The 20,981-nt window shown below is 38.9% G+C and overlaps 1 protein-coding gene across 5 annotated transcripts; it reads right to left on the bottom strand.

The window, feature by feature from the left end:
* Nucleotides 1-140: 140 nt before the first annotated feature.
* On the bottom strand, nt 141-20,853 carry pld2 (phospholipase D2). 5 transcript variants are annotated; one of them, XM_086308417.1, is made up of 25 exons: nt 20,785-20,853; nt 16,293-16,453; nt 16,078-16,205; nt 15,237-15,251; nt 14,381-14,523; nt 14,142-14,235; nt 13,971-14,036; nt 13,057-13,115; nt 12,716-12,961; nt 12,468-12,611; nt 12,299-12,382; nt 12,063-12,141; nt 11,827-11,937; nt 11,533-11,709; nt 11,290-11,446; nt 11,046-11,164; nt 10,507-10,620; nt 7,464-7,568; nt 7,026-7,114; nt 6,016-6,129; nt 5,454-5,500; nt 5,139-5,273; nt 3,261-3,414; nt 2,916-3,033; nt 141-2,801 (listed from the first exon to the last, which is right to left on the bottom strand). In XM_086308417.1, exons 2-25 carry the CDS (start codon nt 16,423-16,425, stop codon nt 2,577-2,579), a joined length of 2,856 nt encoding a protein of 951 aa, XP_086164543.1. In that variant the 5' UTR covers nt 16,426-16,453; nt 20,785-20,853; the 3' UTR covers nt 141-2,576. The 5 variants fall into 5 exon arrangements, with proteins under 5 accessions (XP_086164543.1, XP_086164544.1, XP_086164542.1 ...); XM_086308418.1 differs by lacking the exon at nt 20,785-20,853 and adding an exon at nt 20,452-20,630; XM_086308416.1 differs by lacking the exon at nt 20,785-20,853 and adding an exon at nt 19,605-19,760.
* Nucleotides 20,854-20,981: the final 128 nt, after the last annotated feature.

Raw genomic sequence — 20,981 nt, 5'->3', positions numbered from 1 at the left:
CTTCCATGGTGACAAAAGTAGTTTAGATATAAACAATTAACATTTCCCCTTTTCTGTTTCTCTTGCCATGTGATAGACACGTCTAGACAGTCATTTTAGTTGCGTTAAGATTTTATACAGAATAGAAATGCATGCTGATACACATTTGAAAGTTTTATTTTTTAAATATATTAAATCCAGTTTGAATGCAGTCTTTTCTTTTTAAAAAGAAAGCACTAATGTTTACAAAAGTAATACAAGAGAAGGCTGAAAAAAGTAAATTTTTCAAACAGAGTAGATATTCGGATATAAAAAACAAGTTCATGTTAAAAAAAAACAGAATAAAATACAAGTTGCTCATAATTGCACTAACAAGACTAAGAATATTGGTCATCGCTCTCTACCCCTGAGTGTTAGTAACCCTATACATTAGTAATTATAAGGTAATGACATTGATCTACAGAGACAAGGTTTCACACAGTGACTCTCAGGAATGAATACAAACACATTTCAATGAGTAATAAATTCATAAAAGTGGTTTGGGAATGCTGATTATTGGTCTATTAAAAATAAAATTCATGAGAGAAACCGTATAAGGTCACTTTTCGGTATATTACAGGCATTTCTGCAGAACTTAAAAGGAACACCAGTTAAGACAACCACTTTGGGCTGCAAGAAAGAGGGTAGAAAATATATATATGGAAGGGCTTATAGTGTCTTTTAATATCTTACATAGGTAAGCATCCATATTTCTAAACACAGATGCTTTAACTGAACAACAATCCTGTGAGACACTTCATGTAGACTTGGTCGCATGGGGCACCTGTCCCATTCACAGACAGCTTTGCAATGGAACCGCCAAGGTAATGTTTTTCACTCATAGGTGTGTGTCAGAAGCTCATACAACAGTCTGGATTATTCACTTAACTGTGATTTACTGTCATTGCATTGTTCTGGGTCATCTTTTATCTGGTCTCTTTAAAAGAAACATGTGCAAAGGCTCAACCCCCTTCCAGAACACACACACACACACACACACACACACAGTAGTCATAACACTAGCACAAGGCTAGGAATATAAAACAGAGTCCCATTTACAAGTTTTACAGACTGGCCTTTATCCTCTTCTGCTGTTTGTTGCTGTAAAAAACTTGTGATGAAAGTGCATGTAATAAAACCTGGCCTAGTGCTTCAGATATTGAAAAATGAGTTACAGTTTTGCCCGAATGCACAATCTACAGTTGCAGAAAAATGTACATTCCCCCTCGCTTTGATTTTCCATCAACCCTTAGAATCCAATTCCTGTTTTTCTAAGGCACATACTGTACCTTACCCGCTGTATTATTACATGATATCTCAGTCAATGCAATGACACAAAAGAGGTAAAGGTTTCCTGTCTATTTTCACCAGCAATGCTACAAATGTATCCAGTAGAAGACATTTAAAGACTTCCCAACAGCAGTCACGGCTTGGTCACAGCTCAAGGGAATGACATTTCAAAAAAAACAGCCCCGTGATGCCCCAAAATGGCAATCAGTGAGAACGTGAAAACGACATCACGTCACAACTCAAGTCAGCGTTATGGCTAAAAATAGTGGACCTAAACAAACGGCTATGTCTGTGAGCAAATGTAACATACGGTACACATGAAAGATGCTGGACCCAACATAAAAATAGCTGAGATATTCAGTGGTCTCAAGTGGGCAGTGGAATGTTCTGTTCTGGACTGTCGACAGTATGGTGGGAAAAATTCACTAAGGTGTCATGGAGACTTAAAAAAATGCAACAATTAGCAGGAAATCAACCTAACACCCTTTAATTATCTTGTTCTGCTTTTCTTTCCGCTCTCACAGTTTCCCCACCTGATCATATATCCAGAAATGGTCAGCAGCCCTAGCAGAATATTAGCTTCCTTTTTCCCAGTGCACCATCCTGATTTAGTAAGTTGTACCTCTTATCAGCACTCTCCCTATTCTGCCCTATCCAGTCTTTATTTCAGCTACAATCCAGTCATCTCTTTATATCCGTCACCATAACAACCACAAATGTTCTGACAGATTTTCTGGCACTGCAGTGAGAGGTGAAGCCTCAGAGTGAGAGAGTGAGAGAAAAGAGACAGAGAGAGAGAGTCACCCACCCACCCAAAAATCGTGCACCAATAAATGTACACTATGTTCCCAGATCATGTGAGATGCTTGATTTCTAATACAACCTTGCAATCCTCTCCTGACTCATACATTCATTTATCTGTGCTCTGCACCGCCGCCAGACATGCAGATCAGATCACACTGAAGCTATTATAAAGCAGACATCACAAACAAATTGGTCAGCACAACCTAATATAGACAGGACATTGTAAAATTTGCATGTCAGTAGCTAACATCAGTCACATTAGCCCATTGTCAATCAAAAAGACAAAGTAATCATAAGTGGATCATTAATAAATTTGATAAGGGTAACACCTCTCTCCGCCTCTCACCATTCAAGTGCTGGTGCTGTAACTCCTTCTGTTTACTGTGCTGACAACAGGAAAGATGGTTGCAGTACAGCAGCAGTTGCATTGTCATGTAGTGGTCTGAACATGGCTGAGCTGCTGCTTATGTCCACAGCCCTACAGGAGCCATGCCTTCTTTAGTGTTCCGTGGAGGCAGCAAGTTTTCCTTACACAGGAACTTTAAGGGGAAATGGACCAGCACTCCTCGGATAGCCTTTAGTTCCTCTTTGGCCTGCTCGGGGTCTGTGTCACAGAGGCGAGCCACATTTAAATAGTCCCTCAGGGCTTGCATGCTATGGACACTGTTGCAGGGCAGGCACTTGAACACCTGTGATACAGTAGGGCCACAGAGCCAAGAAGAACAAAGAGCGGTGAGAGAAGTGAAAATACATATTGATACAATTAGATATATATATAAAAAGGTTTTTGGGTCAATTCACACCTTGTCATAAATGTTAACATTCGTTTTAGCAGTGTCATTCCAAACCAAGAAGAAGAACTCATCACTGATTGGATCGTCAATATTTATACTGGGGTCTGAAGCAGCTCCAACAAGAACCCTGGTATAGCAAAGAAAAGGCCAAAAATATTCAAATAACAGAAAAAAATATGGTTAAGTAATGACAAAACTGCACAGGTTTCCCATGCAGGATCAAATATTTTTGCTTGTCTGTGTGTAAAAAGAAGCCCATATACTTAGAGGTCTCACTCTCACATTTGTATCTTGTAGCAAAACTACATTAGACTATAAGTTGCTAATAAGTCATCAAGAGGCTTTTGCCCTGACCTGAAGCACTCTTTGCGTAGAGCAAGTGTCAGTGGTCCTGCCTGGTATTCCTCCCCTCCCATGATGGATGGGACCCTCTCTTCATCTTCCACAAATACTGCCAACTCACTGTCTCGGGAGCCCAGCATGCTACGGTCATTAATGTTGGCTGATCCTGGAGCAAAAACGGACAGTACAAGCATTTACAGTGTGTCCATTCAGAAGCATGATTCATGTAAAAAAATAAATAAATAAATTAATAATAATAATAAAAAAAAAAATATATATATATATATATATATATATATATATATATATATATATATATATATATATATATATATATATATATATATATATATATTTATATTTTAGCCTTATTTAAAATGAGTGCTGCTTTTTTTTTTCTCTAGTTCTGCTTTATCTAATAGGTCCATGGACTGTTTAGAACATTTTGTTTATCTTTCTTCATGTATTAAGTGCAAAAGAAAAAAATACATAGAACCTATAGCCGACAACCTATAAGGTGTACAGAATATAGTGAGAAATCTCCAATGCATTCACGTCTATTTACTCTGGAGGAGGCTGTAAAATTTTGGAAATGGAGTTCAATATGTCAGCATGAGTCTCTAAAGCTCAAATCTGTCTAATGACAGAGATTCGGAGGTGATTTGTTGACAACATCCTGATTTTTTTTTTAATTTTTTTTTGCCGCTGTTAGCCTCTGTTAGTGAAACTTTCTTTGAAGTGGTTCTAACATTTTTGACCTCGGATATTTTCATACAGTGTGAAAATGTATTCAGACTCTTTATCAGAGTGATCTTTAGGACACTCTAGTCTAACATTAGCTAGCACAATGTTAGCATAACCAGCTGTTGTTGCCATTTAGTTGGCTAATTATCAGCTCTCCAGATATTGGAGGATCACATGTCTGATCTGCTGACAGTAAGTAACTGCAGCAGTATCGACATTAAATACGATTGTTTAAGCGTGTTTTTTTGTTAGAGCACTGACTTCAGTTCAGGAGATAAAACAAACGCATGACCCTTCATACCTTCTTGAGTCTAAAGGTGCAGACATAAATTACATTTGTCTCCACACCTATGAGTTCACTTCTCCTCCACCTTTGGCGTACTGTGTATGTAGCTGTCTCTACCCACATACATAAAACATGATTAAGCGGGACGGCGATGTTCATCTGAATCACTGTATTCAAGAGGGTGGGGTAACATGGTTAACTTCCATCGATTAGTGCCCGCTTCTATGTATTTTTAATGGATTACGTTTATGAGAATGCATCAGTTTGTTGGAAAACGTACTTACACACTAATCAATATTTATAAGTATGTTGTTGAGTATAATATTCTGTTTTTCTGTTCAACAAACTCAAAAAACAACTTCACTGTACCTTTAAGAATTCAGATAAATCTTTTTAAAAGGTAATACAAAGCTAACTGTCATCAATAGCTAGTGGGTTCCAGAGCACATTTAAGCAAATGCAATCCCTCTGTTCCTCCCACAAAGACTTGCATGTGAATCTGCATATTCATATGGAGTAAGCCTAAAATCTTAAAGAGTGTAAGGCTAAACAATGAAAGAAAGAAAGAAAAAAGAATTCAAAAGTCATTGCACTCATCCATTTTTTAAGTCGTCCTATTTTTTTTTATCTTTTTATATATAAATGACTGTATTCGTTCATATCCGTATTCTACAGTTATAGGTGCTACTAAACTACATATAAAATGTATCGATTCAGTTTTATTGTTACACTGAAAGCCAAAAACACAAAAAAAAATCATATCAGCTGCAGGCAGCATTATGTCATCATCATTTTGTCATGAACCTCTGTGATGACTCAAGGTCAGAATTATAATCCTTGAATGCCCAGCGGTGACTCACCAATGATATAGCAGCGGTCATCAGCAATGAGGGTCTTGCTGTGAACATAGATGAGCTCTGTGACAGGTGACTCGGAGAGCTGGGCATGCGTCCTCAATCCGCACAGTGTGATGTACTCTGTCCACTGATCCTTCACTGCAGGCCAGAGCAGAATCACATTATTTACATGAGATGATGTGAAGTGAAGACCAGTAGAGTCAATTTAAAGGAACAACTCAAGGGGAAGGAAAGATGCATGTTAGCCAGGCAGCAAAGGCTGATGTCAGGCTGATTTCCGAGGTCTAACAAAGCAGGTAAGTGACAAAAAAAACTTACATTCGCTTAGTCTTGACAGGATGGAGAACTCCCCTCGGCACATGGTCCTAGGATGACAGAATAAAACCTTACATTAAGAAAGCCAGCCAGCATAAGGGGAAATAATTTAGGAATCTCACAAAAAAAAACCCCAAAAATATCTAGAGCATATACAGAGAGTACACTTCTGGGCATAACATCAAAGGCAGATTTGGAAATGTGATGGATGATAGTGAAACCATAACATGGCCATGCTGCATTCTGGCAATAACAACATGCTGACAAAGCTGATTAAGCAACATCACTCAATGTAATATGTAATATGACTCGATATGCTCTATTCCAGTTGGACCAGTTGATTGATAGAAACCTTACATGCATGGTAGCTACCCCAACTTCCATTACCAGTTTTATTGACATGTCTTATGCATTTTCTATCAGTGACATTTCTGCTCAATCAGAAATATGTCTTTAAACCAGACGAAGCTGAGAAGTCTTGTTTTTACTGTGGCTTTCATAAGTTGTAGTGCTTGCTGATGTGTGGGCTGAGTGCAGAGTGCTAATGGGCGGAAAAGGCTCTCACCTGTAAGTGAAGTGCAGAATAGCTTGAATGGCATTTCCACCTCCTGTACTGATGTCTCCTTCAAATCCAGGAAGCAGAGGCACCACCACATACACCCTGTACTTCTTCTTTTCTCTGAAAAAACACAACATCAACACTGTACATTGTACTCTGCAGATAAAAGATGAGGTCTAATGTATATTTCTATTTGGTTTTGTTATTTCTTTGAACTAAACATTTTGTTTCAAATGTGTACCCCCAGTTTACCAGCTCAGTGATATTTGCATTTGTTCTTACATGTCTTGTCTTAACTTCTTTCACAAACTGCTGTTTTAAAGCCACAGCTTTTCTAAACATTTCAATGCAACATGGAAAAAAAACACAAGATAAATCTGATGGCATGCAAGGACCTGAGCGAGTTTCTGCTGAATTACAAAGTATGGAGCTAAATCATGGTCAAAAGTTTTACTCATTTCAAAAAGGTGATTTGAAGTTGAAATTCTTTTTGATATAAAAATAATTTGAATAAATAATTTGTTTTCATGGAAATGACTTTTTTTTTTAGTTTCATTTTTTTCAGCTTCAAATTTTATTTTCTGTTACAAATTAATTTGTTTTTTCAGTTTCGGGCCTTTTTCCCCTGCTTTTTTTCATTTGTCAAACTTTTGACCCTGATTTTGTGTTGTGGGCATGTGTCAAGTGGGCGAGGCATGGGCAGGGCATACACTAATGATTGACAGCCGCTGTCACACATCGTTACAAGTTAAAAATGAGCATCTTAGCTGAAGATGGCCACTGCTCCTTCATGGGATGCTGCTGGCCAACAAGTAAGAAACACTTGTAACCGTTGTATGTGTGTCTGAGCTGATAGAATTCAGCTACTTCTGCTTCTTAAATTGCCCAGGGACTGCAGATGGAAATTAGCTAGTAGCTAAATCTGGTACAAAACATATTTAATGAATGCATTTTGTACACAGCCCTTCCGAAAGACAATAGACAAATATTAGAAAACCAACACACTCAAATCATACCTGTAGGCACGCAGAATTCGATTCACGATTGCATCACCAATGCCATTATGGACAGTCTTCTGGTCGGAACAGCTGATGAAGAACTGGTTCTAAGGGCAGAGGCAAGGCAGATGGTGGCTCAGTATGAGGTGAGGGCCAAAGCTAGCAGGTAGCTGGCAATGAAGGAAGTGGGCTTTGGATATACTCAGATTCAGGAAAAGTCATTACAGTAGGCATGCTGGTAAACAGATTTGTTTTTTCCAAATCAGAGCCTATTCTTGGGCAACATATTTGCGATTACGGTGACAATTTTGTCCCAATGGGAGCCCTGACTGTATCACTGCTGTCTAAACCATATTAAGGCACAGCGAGCCTTAATATGGTTTAGACAGGATGACACACTGCCTGCTTAAAGATGTACATTTATCTGTAAAGTGCTACAATGTTAATCTTAATTACCTCGATGTAGATGTAGTGTTCACTCTTGTTGATGGTGTCGATGTAGGCGTTATGGATTGAGCTCTCACAGGTTCCAGTTGACCAACGATCAGCAGAGCGCAGCACCTGAGAAAACCCCAAAAATTCAACTTAGCACTGGATATACTTATAAATCATGCATATATTTTATCTCTTTTCAATGGTGTCATTTTACTATTACTGTGGATATTCACCATTGCAATCACACTTACATATCATATTACCATGGACATGTAAATTCGCCCATTTCTATGAATTTTAATAGGATACTTAACAGAAGAAATGGAGCAGATGCACAAAAAGGGAGGGCACCTCTTAAAGTTTGAAGACAGATTGTGTAATCTGAGGCAATGAGCCTGAAACCTGAATAAAGCAGCTACAGAACCTGATAGGAAAGCTACAACATAATGGGGAGCAAGGGTTATGGTTACAGGCCACCATCCACAATAGAAGTATCTGTTACTGGACACTCACTGATTGAGCGGTTTTAACTGCAGCATGTAACACTGGCTAAAAATACTGATTAAATACAGTTCTAACATATTGTCATCTTGTTTTTGAATTATTCTAACAAAACAAGCATCTTCACAAAGTTGCTAACGCACCATCTTTAGCAATATATTATTATTTTATTATTCTGTTAAGGGGATATCTGCTAGTTGTGCTGCTTATGCTGGTGTCTCTCTGGACCATAGATCCTATGAAGCCTGTTGCAAATGAGATACTGCCACTTGTAATCCCACTCTGTCCTTGGCATTGCATTTGTTTTCTCTGGCTTTACTAAACAGGATAAATATGTTGGAAGTAGTTTTGTTCTACAGGCTTTACTTTTGTTCCACCATCTGCCATAGCACAAAAAAAAAAAACCCAGCAAATACTGAATAGCTGCATTTCCAACACTAGAACAGTGTCTCTTTGTTGTAGCACAGAAATACCCATCTGATTTCCTCTGTAAGATCTGACCTGGCAGCACAAAAGAATAAATTCATGTAAAAGTCAGTAGAGGTCTTTCATTCTTGGCTTGTTTACAGCAATTAAGGTCTTAAATAATTATTCAATAAGAATACAGTATACATATGACCAACAGCAACGTTTCATTAATGTGCACTCTACATGTTTTCAATTCTTCTTGCTGTCTTAACAGTGATGTTGAAAGCTCTCTTTACACCATGTCATTATAGCTTGGAGCTGTGTGACACAAAAAGTCTTTCATATGAGCACTGGCAGCTAGAGGCAAAGTCTTTGTGTTTTCCCGTATCCAAGGTTGACCTTCTGTGTAGGAGAACCCAGTTTCTATCAAGCTCTAGTGTGAAGCCTACAGTCCTGTGCAAATGAAAGTACAGACTCTTTTAGTTCTAAGGTTTTACATATCAGACAGAATAAAAAAAATTATCTGGTTCAAGCTAGCCTGCCCAAATAATCACCGCACCACCACCATGCATGACAGTGAGGTGTGACAGTATGAGGTGTGTGGTCTGATCTGCCGTGTCTGGTTTATGCTAAATCTGTAGAGTCTGCACACTCGGACACTGGAGGGAATTTGCTGGGACATCCACTCCTGGGAAGATTGGGGGCTATCTTTAATATTTTCCACTTGTGAATAATCTTTGTCACTGTACAAACATGGACTTCAGATTGTAAGGAAATGACCTTAAAAACCTTCCCAGATTGATAGGCAGCAACAACTTGCTTCTCTACTGGAGGTGCTCACACTTACTGATGATTAGTTAATGAAGTGCACTTGATTAGCAGCACCTGGCTGCTACTTACCCTCGTAATTCCTATGGAAGCAGTAAGATTGTACTAACTTTTTCACACACTGCTTTTCATTTTGGCTTCATTTTTGTTCACTAAATAATGACAGGGTAATAAGTCATGTTTTGAAGTTCATCTGAGATTGCATTTAAATAACTGTGCAATGATGAGGTTTCTCTTGTTACATAAAACATTAGAAATGAAAGGGGTTACACTTTCTTTTGCACATGACTGAACTGCTGAAACAGAACTGTGGAAAGTTTTACAACCAGCTACAGTTCTGCAGCAAATATGTAAGCAGTGATGAATAAAACTATTATATAATAATATAATAATAAATACTTATATAATGTATCTAGCATGCTAATGTCACATCATATGCACGAAGGCTCACATCTTAACCTGTCAGTGTTTTGACGACAATGTATGAAAGGGCTAAAAAGGTGCTCTTTGGACTGCAGGAAAGATCTGAAAAACCTATGTAAACATAAGCAGAGTCATTGAAGAAGGATTTTAACACTGCCCGTGTAAACAACACATTCCTCTCAAATGGAAAAGTCTAGGCTTTATTAAGTGATTATAATCAATTAAATTTGGATTACAACAAAGTTAAAGGACCACAACAACCAAAGTGGTTCCAGTATGTTTTCCTGCGTGCTATCCTTGGCAATAGATGAGAATATGCTGGGCACTAATGATTGATTGATTTGTTCATGCTTTTGGAAACTATACTCAGCAGCTGTGGGAGGCACAGTGAAAGAGTTAGAGCCACTAACCTGTTTAAGATTACTTGCTCCTTGTATAATTGACAGCATATAAAGAAAATGGTCATGTTGACCAAAATGATATGTTGTTTTACTTTAAAGCCCACAAAATTCACAATTTAATTTGCATAATATGAATTTGCACATCTGTGCTGTTGTCAGCAACCTGGAACACACAACAAGCAAACAGCTCCAGATACAGAGTCCACCAGCATGTTGCTGTTGTTGTGGCTCTGCAAATTACCAGCTGGCTAACGCATCACATTAGCGTTACTACTGGTGATTTAAGCAAATTGGAAAAAAATATAGTTCTCAGAGGGCCATGGAAGTGGGTAGTTACCCACAGGGAATTCCTGGAACTGTTTAATCTTAAAGCACCTAAAACATACCCTGACCACAGTAGCACATATGTGGGCCTATCTGTGAGCAAAAAGACTAGAACTTTAAAAATTTTATATTTACACAGATGTTGACGTCATCTTGAGTCTGTGTGTGAATATACATACCTGCACTTTGGCTTTCTTGGACCCAGGCACAGTGAATGGCAGAGAGTCAGCAGTGGAATGAGACTTGGGGAGTAGGTAAGGGTAGAAGTCGTCTTTGTACTTGATTTTGAAGATCTGAAGAGGACAGAAAAAATGAATCAATTTCAGTTTTGTCACTTTCCTGTTACTCATGTTTCCAAAGCATTGCTTAAAGGTTTTTAAGCAATACTTCTAATGGAAACATGAGGGTTGGGGATGTTTTTGTTTTTTTTAGGACTTACTGTATGAGTCATATTACCACACAGGATACAAGGTCCAAGTCAGTAATACAGGAGTCTGATTATTTTAAGCTCTGTTTTAGTAAAGATCACCTATTTTCAATCCAATGTTTCAGTTTCACAACTTTGGATATTTATAGTATAAATGTTAAACCAACCTGTAGCTTGTACACCTATAGACTCATTTGTAAAGCAAAAGTGATGTTTACAATATACATATAGATATTTAAAGATCAATGTTAAAACTATTGCTGTTTAACACAGCTTTCTTTTGTGTCTGACCTTGGTAAAATTCCAGCGCTGGATGAAGTGGCGGGCTACATCCCTGGCAGCTTTGCCATGAAAAGCTGCAGACAGGTCACGCCACGGCATGCGAGGAACTGTAGTACGATCAATGTTATCTGACAAGATAAAAGAGGGGGGAAAGGAAGCAAAAAAAACCCAAAACAAGTCTTTCATCTCTCTGTTCAGGCATTGTCAGTGTATGTGTGTGCATGAGCTGCTGAAAGAAATTTAGATAGAGTACCTTCAAATGGTCTATCCAGCTGGACCCAGTCTCTCTTGATAAAGTTATTGTAATCTTTGCCAAGCCACAGTTTAGTGTTACCAGTCAAATCATGTGGGTCCTGCTCTCCTTGCTTATCTGGCTCAGATGTTTTAGAGCCACCAGCCATACCATTGCCCTGGATAACAGAGTCATCCATTACAGTCTGTACGGTTCACAGTACATTCTTACATCTACATCGTTCCTCGTTTCGCCTTCAGTTACCCCGTCGGTCGTCTCTGTCAAACCAAGGTCAGTTAGGTGATGCTGGCTGTCATCCCATCTCCCAAAAGCCAGGTCAAGCCCCCCTACAAAGGCTACTGTTTGGTCAATGGCCACCATCTTCTCATGGTGAGCCCACAGAAACACCACAGAAGACACGTGGTCAGGATGCCGCATCACCTGACGGATCAGTGGGTAAAACTGGTGTTAAAATGTGCATTCAGGGCTCTTTTGACAGTTATTTGTGTCCCTCCTCTCCTACTACTCTACAAGACATTGTGCAGAGAAGTGAAAGACCTTGATGTTTGGGTGCATATTCATTAGAGTCCTCTTGCTGTGCTCACTATTGATGCCAAGTGCCATCTCTACCTCTTTGTACAGCAGTACACACACTTTGACTCCCATTTCCTGCAGAAACAGGTTCATTTAAAGTAATGTTATTTAAAAAAAACTCTACAAATTATATACATTTTGAAAAAGAAGAAGAAAAAAAAACAAGATGGCAACAAAAACAAGACAGAGAGACTCCCTACTGCTTTGCGTTTGAGGATCTCATCGAGCCGCCAGTAGTAGTTAGTTGCTGGTCTCTTTAGGAAGACTTCAGGACTGAGCCTGTGAAAAAAGCCCCAAAAAAAAAACAAAAAAAAAACAAAAAAAAAAAAAACGCGCACACACACACAGAATACGTTTCCAGGTTTAACTAAAATATTGAAAAATTATAGTTACATAAAGATTTTGATCAGCAAATCCAGACATTTTTGACACCTACCACCAATCTGTGATGAAAATCTCCTCCTTGGCTTGTTCGAGAGCATCAGCCAGGTCAGCGAAGTAACCACTTCCATTCACATACCTTCAAATAATGAAAGGTAAATTGAGGACAAATCCTAAAAGATTATTGGAATTATTACAAATATGAGCCAGACTACATAACTGACCATTTAGTGAGCGTGTTCTCCCGCGGTGGAGCGAATCCTTCGAAGCGTTGCGTTTTGAGAAAGTCACATGTTTCTGCCAGATGCTTGATTTCAGAATTCCACCATTGACTTTGCCTATAGCCGTTGCACTTGATAATCAAATTCCTGATTAAAAGGATTAAAAGCACAAAGGCAATACGTGCATCACAAACACAGCAAAAACACGCAAAACTCAGTACATATAATACACAAAGACAAAGCTGACCTACCGATTAAAGTTCTCAAAGCACACTCCATATTTGGTGCCTGTGTCAGCACGACCCACTTTTGTTTTGAACTCTGGATCAAACAGCAGCACAAAGTCGATGCTGCCACTATCTCGTTTCATGTACAACAGGAAAGAGTCTTTCACCACCAGCCAGCGGCGTGACCAGCGGAAGCAGATCTGATGATGGCCTATACAGTTCAGGCCTAGGATTCGGTGACCCCCTGACCTCTTCAAGATATATCCCTCCCTGAGTCAAGATCAGACATATTATGCAATGAACACCTGCCATACCCTTATTCACTCCCAACCCACTAAAATACATGAGCTCAGTGTTTTGCTTACAAGCCCTTGGGTCCAAGATCAGAGACAAAGGAGAGGGGACTGATGGAGAGGAACTCCAGCTGCAAAACAAAATATAACTCAAAATGCAGTCATTTTACTTGAGATTTACTTTGTATGTCGAGATGGTACAATGAAAAGTCTTGAGCCACTTCCCTTTTCTTTGTATTTTGCTAGAAACATTAGAAATAGGTGCAACAATTTATTTAAAAATGTCCAAACATACATGGGAGTACAGTATAAAAATCAAGAAAATCAGGTACTGTACAATTCTAACAAGCTTCAAAGTCAATATTTGGTCATATTTTGTCCAACTCATGACTGAGAGTGTTCCACTGTGGGTTTTTCTATCCACGTATCCTTTGCTGCATTGGCATAAACCTGTTGCCAATTAGAGGCTTTCTAGATGGGTATTGTATGGTGAATCAAAATGTGAAAGAATTTTTCTGTGTTCGTGCCAAGTTTTAGACTAATAGCTTTGTGGGAATCATTTTGTTGTTGCAAAAACATCATTTCATTCTTGTAAGACTATGTTATCTTTTGCATTTTTGGTAGATTCATTTTATGAAAGTGGGTTAAATTATGTGTTTTTATGACAGGCTGCCTGACACAATTTAAAACCGATTCTTTGTTAAGTTGTCTGTTAAGTGTAGACAACACTGGTTCATTCCTTGGGTTAGGTGCATCTTTTGTACTTGAATGATGTACTTGAATGATGAATAGGTATGCGTTAAGTGTCTTAACAAACAAAAAGACATTTCTCTAAAAATAGTCAGGTACTAGGACTGAAAATGTATGAAAAATCAGCCATTTTTAAAGAATATCTTGAAAAGGTCTGGGTCCTTGGAAGCAAAATATACAGAGGGCTGATTTAAAACTTTTGCAATGTAGTGTATATATTATTCACCCATGCTTACCATGCTGCTATCATTTTTACAGAATGTGTTCTCCAGTAGACAATTCAGGTACTCCTCAAGGTATTTCTGCATTAGAAGAGCACATATTTACAATTTACTTACCAGCTGCTACTTGTAAAATTATGTGATGCTTCAAAATATGTTCAGTGTGTGGAAGACTGATTTATATACCACTTTGCTGGAGGTTCTTCTGGCCCACTCAGTCCCATGTAGGCTGGGCATTTCCTCCGACATATTTCTCAGCTGCTGCCTCTCCTTTGCAAATCTTTGAGGAAAATTTGAATATTCAAAAACATTCTGCGCTTGAGAGAACTGCCATAAAAAAAGCTCAAAACAAACAATTACTCAGATTTCAACTGCATTAAGAGAGAAAGGACAAGTTGCACAGTTAAATCGATCAGCACACCAACCTTCCAATAGGCAGTAAATGAAGCATCATCTTGTGCTTGTAAAGGTCGCGATGCACCTCCTGAAAGTTCTTGTACTTCCTCTTTATAGTCCAGTGGAACTGGCCATGTGTTAGATGCAATGTATACAGGGTCCCAATACTAACCTGGAGGGACATCATTGATATCATACAAAAACACAAGTGTGGTGGTGAAAAAGGGGAACCACCAAATGGCAAAAATTTGAGTGATTTGAATGGAATAGAATTTTTCTTATTAGCTCTTGTTTTCATAGCAACTGGACTGTGTTTTGCCAGCCACAGCTTTAACGTAGTTCCCAGTAAGAAAGAAAGCCACAATTTGAATAGACAGATGAATTTATCTCTAAATCACTTACTTGGAAGATAAGAGTTAAGACACCCAAAGTCCTTTTTTAATTGCCATTTTGTAAGTGCTGCAGATCAAAGATGAACCAGGAAGTAGCGTAAATGTTTTTTTTGTTTCATATCCTCCTGAGAACCTATGTCCTCATATGGAGAAATTACATTTAGGCTTTTACGCACGTTCTACTTCATTCTACTCAATAAAGTGTTTTACACTTTGTAAAAATAAAAAAGAATGACCCCAAAAAGTTGATTCTGTTCATCTGGACAGTGAAGAAGTCACTTTCTCCCACTGAAAATACTTTACTGTGTTGTAAAATAAACCCACTGTTTCCACATGCAGACAGTTTTTATAATCAGCTAATCCCAAATAGCTAAGATTAAAAATGCATTAAAAAAAAAGTTTGGGTTTCCGGAGGATATAAGCAAATCAGGCAAGACATTTAGCATGTGGATTGGATTAAAACACGTAGAAACAAGTTTCTAATTCTACTTACATTCACCGTTCTGGACTGTGGGAGAAAGAAAATCAGAGAATGTGGATACCAGAATATGGAAAGTATATGCAAACTGACTGAGCCATCCAACTAAAACTCAGGAGTTAACTTACAAATAAAGTGACATGAAGATCAGTACTTGTTAAGATACCCATGAACTTCTGCTTTTTAATATAAATGACTATGTAGAAATAAATGTGACTGACTGTTTCATGGTCATATGGTTGGTTTCAGATCACTTAAATATTATCTTTAGGACTCATTCAACAACAGTCATAATAAAATTCACCACAAATGAAATTCTGCTGTTAATCATTTTGAATGCGAAAGAAATTTGATTTAAATGACTTTGAACGTGGCATGGTTGTTGTCTCTGGTGCCTTGCATCCATGGTTCAGGCTGCTGGTGGTAGTGGTGTAATGGAATGGGGGGGTATTTTCTTGTCACACTTTGAGCCCCGTACTACCAAGTGAGCATCATTTAAGCACCACTGAGCATTGCTGCTGGCCATGTTGATCCCTTTATGGCCAAAGTGACAGCACACTGTAAAACCCTGAAACAGCCTGCTCAGTAGCAATAAAGTTTTCTTTTGTAATTTTATCGCTCCTTTCGCTTCACTATGACTTAACGTCATGGCAAAGTAGTCAAATTTATCCCTGGCATGTCCTGAGTCAAAATCGAAAATGGGATTGTCTGTTGTTACACAGTTGTAAAGAGTTACTTATTAAGCATAAGTGTGTGTGTTTTCACTTTGGGCCCATCAAGAGCTTTCTATAAAGATTCATTAGTATCCCAAAAAGAAAAAAATGTAAAGGGTATTTTTGTAAGTTTATGGAGGTACCCTTGAGCGTGTAGTGTGCTTCTCTGTGTTGTCCAGTCTGCATTTAACAGGAACATCAGGGATGAAATAAGGTATACCCTTATCTTCTATTTCGGAAAGACGATGCACCACGATGAAAGGACGTCCTTCTGCGATTTGAAAAATTGAAGCAATCAAGAAAAATGGTTTTCTGGGAGCTTCTATCTTAAACTAAATTCATTTTCGTCGTTTCTCACCACTGCGCGACATGAGGCCATCTAGCTCGTCTTTAGTCAAATCGTGGCAGTCGTGTGAGAAGCGTCGTCTATTAAGGCTTTGGGCAGCTGCGCTCTCTGCCAACGGCTCGATCACGTCCTCTGGACTGGCCATAGCTCTGTTGCACAAATGATCAAATGCCCTGGTGAGAAGACAAAAGAAAACAGTCCAGAGATCAAAGACATGTGAAACTGTGGCCTTTCTCGTGATATAGATCATAGCAAAATCGGATTTTAAAGCAAGAGTATCTGACTTCAGATTTTCTGTAGGAAAAGTAGTAATAAAGGCAATAATACAGACCTGTAACCACAAACATGTCAGCTTTAAAACAGACCGAGAGATGCAGTTTAAGTGTTTGATGCTTAGCAAAATCCGTCAGTGTGATCATGACCTTGAAGTGAATCTAATGCTCAATAATGATGACATATCATGATTGCTCAACAGGGGGAATTCAAGGACAACCACCATTATCACTTCTGTAAAAACAGACTGCTTTAGATATCACTTGCATGAAAATAGAAAGTAAACTGGAAATGTTTGTCAGCAGCGACCTGCTAGGCAAGTCGTTTATGTCAAAACATATGAGAAGTTTAGGACAAGGTTACTGGTGAAAAAAAAGGGTGTGTGAAACCCTTTGTGTTGCATGTTGGTAAATGTAGAATAGCTGAATGTTTCCTGGAAAACGAGGCTTAAGAAAAAAGAGGGAGGGAGCCTGTCTCTGTTAAGGAGAGAGAGTTTGAAACAAGGGTAAGAAAGAAAGAAGCATGATCTGCGTCTGCATTCTTTTTATCAGAAACGTGACTTTCCACTTCCACTACAAGCTACACAGGATCATGTGTAGCAAAAACAGGTTCAGGAAGAATAATAATTGAAGATCCCGTCACAATTACTGTGTCGGGCGTAAACTAGCATCTACTAATAAGGAGACTAAGAGTGAAAACAAAAGGAAATGTGACAGATGAGCTTAATAATCAGCACTTTGTGGCCAAGATTTCTTTCCACTTTTTGCTCATGTAATGAATCAAAAGCACTGCTGTTGAAGAGATCTGCACATTTGCACAGTGTATTCATCCCAAATGTGTCATCTGTACAGCCAGGTTTTTTTAAATATAGATCACCACTGCGTATATGTTGTATTCGTATAAGCTTTTTTGTCTTGACAACAATCTGGTTTAGATATTAATCCCATTAGGATGGATCTTCCCCACCTTTGCTTCCCAAGAAATCACAAGTGACATTTTAATTGCTGTGGAAAAAAATCTCCACACTAAGGCCATACTCAATTTCGGCTATTTCAATTTATACTTTTGACTTTTTTTGGTTATTTCCACTTATGGAGCTGGATCTTTTTAAGACACTCACATGTGAGATCTTTGGTGTTTCCACACACTTTTAGGTGTTATACTTTCGTATGAAAGACTTGCTCACACTTGTCCCTAAGCAAGCAAGACGCACAATACAGAGGTAAACATGATAAAAACTAAACCAAAACAGATATTTCTCATTAAGTACCAAACCCAACTAGCTGCTGTTATCTGTTTACATTTTGAAGGACTAAAGTGTTAAGTGTTGACTTAACGTGATTTCCCTGCATTTTGCATGTCTGAGTCAAACTTTACCTACACTGTTTGCTCAGGTTACTTTCACGGTAAATACTACACTATACCCACACTGTGTTTTATAAAACATGAGACTAATCAAATTGGAATGCTGTGACTGGCTGAGAAGTAAGCTATTAGCAAGAGTCCAATGATCGCAATCCTTTAAACACACACGCTATGTGTCAAGAACAATGTGGCTTTGTTTGTGTGTATGTGTGGGGTGCAATGGATGACTTTTATCTCTCAGCAGTACCGACTCTGGAGCAATTACAAATACTATCAAACACACTGATAGCAGTGCTGTGTTGAATTCAAAACATATTTTGTGTTTGTTTGGATAATGAAAAGGCAGGAGGTGAGTTCAAATCCACCATCTAGTTGGAGCCTTTCTGTGTGGAGTTTGTATGTTCTCCATGGGTACTCCAGCTTCATCGCGCAGCCCAAAGGCATGCAGTCACTGCGGTTATGTGTGAATTTCTCTATGAATGGCTGTCTGTCTCTCTGTGTCGGCCCTGTGACAGACTGACTACCTGCACCCTGCCTTTTGCCCTGTGACAGCTGAAATAGGCTCCAGCTTCCAGAAATTGAATGGATAAGTGGAAGAAAATCTATGGATAAAGGGATAAATAAGGAGATTCCTGACTTTGCTGACTCCCAGTGGTTATCTCAAACAATGACACCTGGCAAGGGAAGGGAAATGTTAGGAGACGATCAGCAAAACAATCACACTTCACATAGCAGCTTAATTCCATGCAGTTTTCACTGATGGCCTCAACTAGATAAGGATGGCACACCCTGCAATGATGATGTACAATCTGACATCACAGCTGGGTGCGTGTACAGGTGCAGCAGTGTACCTCTGACAATCCTTCACCTGCAACCTTCCCCCTCCGTTTTTTAAGCTGTTTGCATACCCATCATATTTTCTTTTTCTTTTAAACATCATTCATCAGCTCTTCAGCCTGAACATCAGCTGACCTATTTAAAAAATGGTCTTCCCTTGATTAAGGGGAAGTTGTGCTTTGCATACGTGATTTTTAAAATGAATTTGTATGGGAAATCTACGGACCGACTCTAAAACGTGCAACCAAGTGACAGAAGACAATTGTTAGTCATCAACTTGATGACTGAAACAACAGCGCTGAGTCAACACTTGCTTACCATCAGCATTTTCCCCCAAAACTGTGCTGTGGCTAAGAATAGTCCGCCTGATCACGTTTTTAAAGCGTTAGGGCAAAAAGTCAGTGTTTAAAAAAACGTCTTAAAGAAAGACAAAGAGAGAAATAAAACAAACATCTGATGGAGTTTTCTTAAGCACACACCCTAATCTACACTAACGAAAATCACTTTTTAATTTTTTCGCCAAAGACAAAGCATCTATAAGCAGCAAAGTCTACTTAAGACTCCAGGCTGGAAAAGCTGAAGGCTAAGTTTTGGCGTCTCCACCCTTTCCCTGTTTCCCTACTACAGCCACAATCCACAAAGAGACTCGGTGTAGTTTTTTAAAAAAAAACTTCCCATATAAAGACATCTGTTGGAAACAAAACATAGATTTAAGCGCGGCACTAATAGGATCGCCGTATTCCTTATCTCTACCTGCGAGTTTGCAGCTGGACAATCCGCACTCGTCAGTACTGCGACAACACAGCGGGTGGAAATAGAAGTCCGACATAGGCCTGAAAAAATACTTACTGTCAGCTAAGTTCGAGCCACGGATCGGCTCACGGCGGCTCCACACTCAGGGCGAAGAGCTTAAAGAGTCATTCAAAGTAACAAAAATGTTTCATTGTAGCCCAACCGGAGTATCAGAGAAGAGTTCATCAGTGTTAACCGTGGGTGATGCACGCTTTAGTCCCACCCACATTATTACTGGCTGTCCGATGGGACAGCGTGAGGGAAAAGATAACGTGGAAATGGTTTCTGCTGCTTTGCCACTGTTATTAGGTAAATCATACTATGTCCCTTTTTATTCTTATATGGAAAAGAGCCCGGTGATGTTCGGAATTTTGACACAAAACAAACAATGACTTCCTCCCCCTCCGGTACCTGCGGCTGTGTACATAGCAGGCGCATTCATGGACTTAGTTCACGTTACTGACGTGTGGACTGCCACAATTATCAAACACGAACACAAGTCCCGATTTCATACTTGTCAGGAAACATATATGCAGGAATTCAGATACACGAGAAGGGAGTAGGCGGCACGTATGCCATTTTCATGAGAATCACGTAAGGTATCAGGAGACTTCCGATTATATATATATATTTTATTTTATCCGACGAGATGCCAAAATTTACATCTAAAACGCGTTTTTAGGACAAACCAACAATGTGTTTTGTACAGTTTTATTTAGAATAAAAAACTGTACAAACTTTAACGTTGAAGTGGGACACCGGAAGTACATGTTACGTGAGCATCAACTAAAATCAACCAGATTTAACTTTCATTCTAGTTTTATCTGTATTCCTATTTTCGAAGATAAACCGTGCATTATTAGATTAAACGAACAGAGGTATGGCATTTTCATATTGCTAGTACCTAAAAAAAGAGTTGATGACTCACGCCCATGCAAAGTGAGCGAAATCTGGAGAGTTGTTTGCATGTTAACCATAAACCAGCTTCCTCAGCCACAGCCCCGCCTGACAGGTTGGAGAAATAATTGAAATGACTAAAAAGACTTTCCGGACTGGTTTTCGAAACAGGTACAGGTTTTAGATGACAGCACACATGCCTAGCCTGTAGCTGAAGTTGCACACGCTGAGAGAAAACAGTAACAATGTAACAGCTGAACTTTAGACTTGCTGTATCTAAAGCAAACATACTTCTAGGACTTGATATTAAAAACACAGGCGTGAAAGGTTTGGTTTTTACCTTTTGAGTTTGATTTTTTCTTTTCTTTTTTTACAATCTTGGTTTAAACAGTGATGTGACAGGTTGATGTTTTCGGGAAAATCAAAGACAACTCCAAAAACTGGTGTGAGGTGGCGCTATTAACAAAGTATCCCTAGTGCAACTTTCCACCACATGGAGGCGTTCAACCACAAGTCTGACTGGACTTTTAAACAGCA

Source organism: Aulonocara sp. 'chitande type north' Nkhata Bay, linkage group LG10 (assembly GCF_057382095.1).
Source record: "Aulonocara sp. 'chitande type north' Nkhata Bay isolate Kocher_YH1m ecotype deep benthic linkage group LG10, A_spYH_male_GT1.1, whole genome shotgun sequence".
NCBI classification, from domain to species: domain Eukaryota; kingdom Metazoa; phylum Chordata; class Actinopteri; order Cichliformes; family Cichlidae; genus Aulonocara; species Aulonocara sp. 'chitande type north' Nkhata Bay.
Note: the sequence above shows the minus strand (reverse complement) of the source record. Positions and strands in the feature narration are given on the sequence as shown.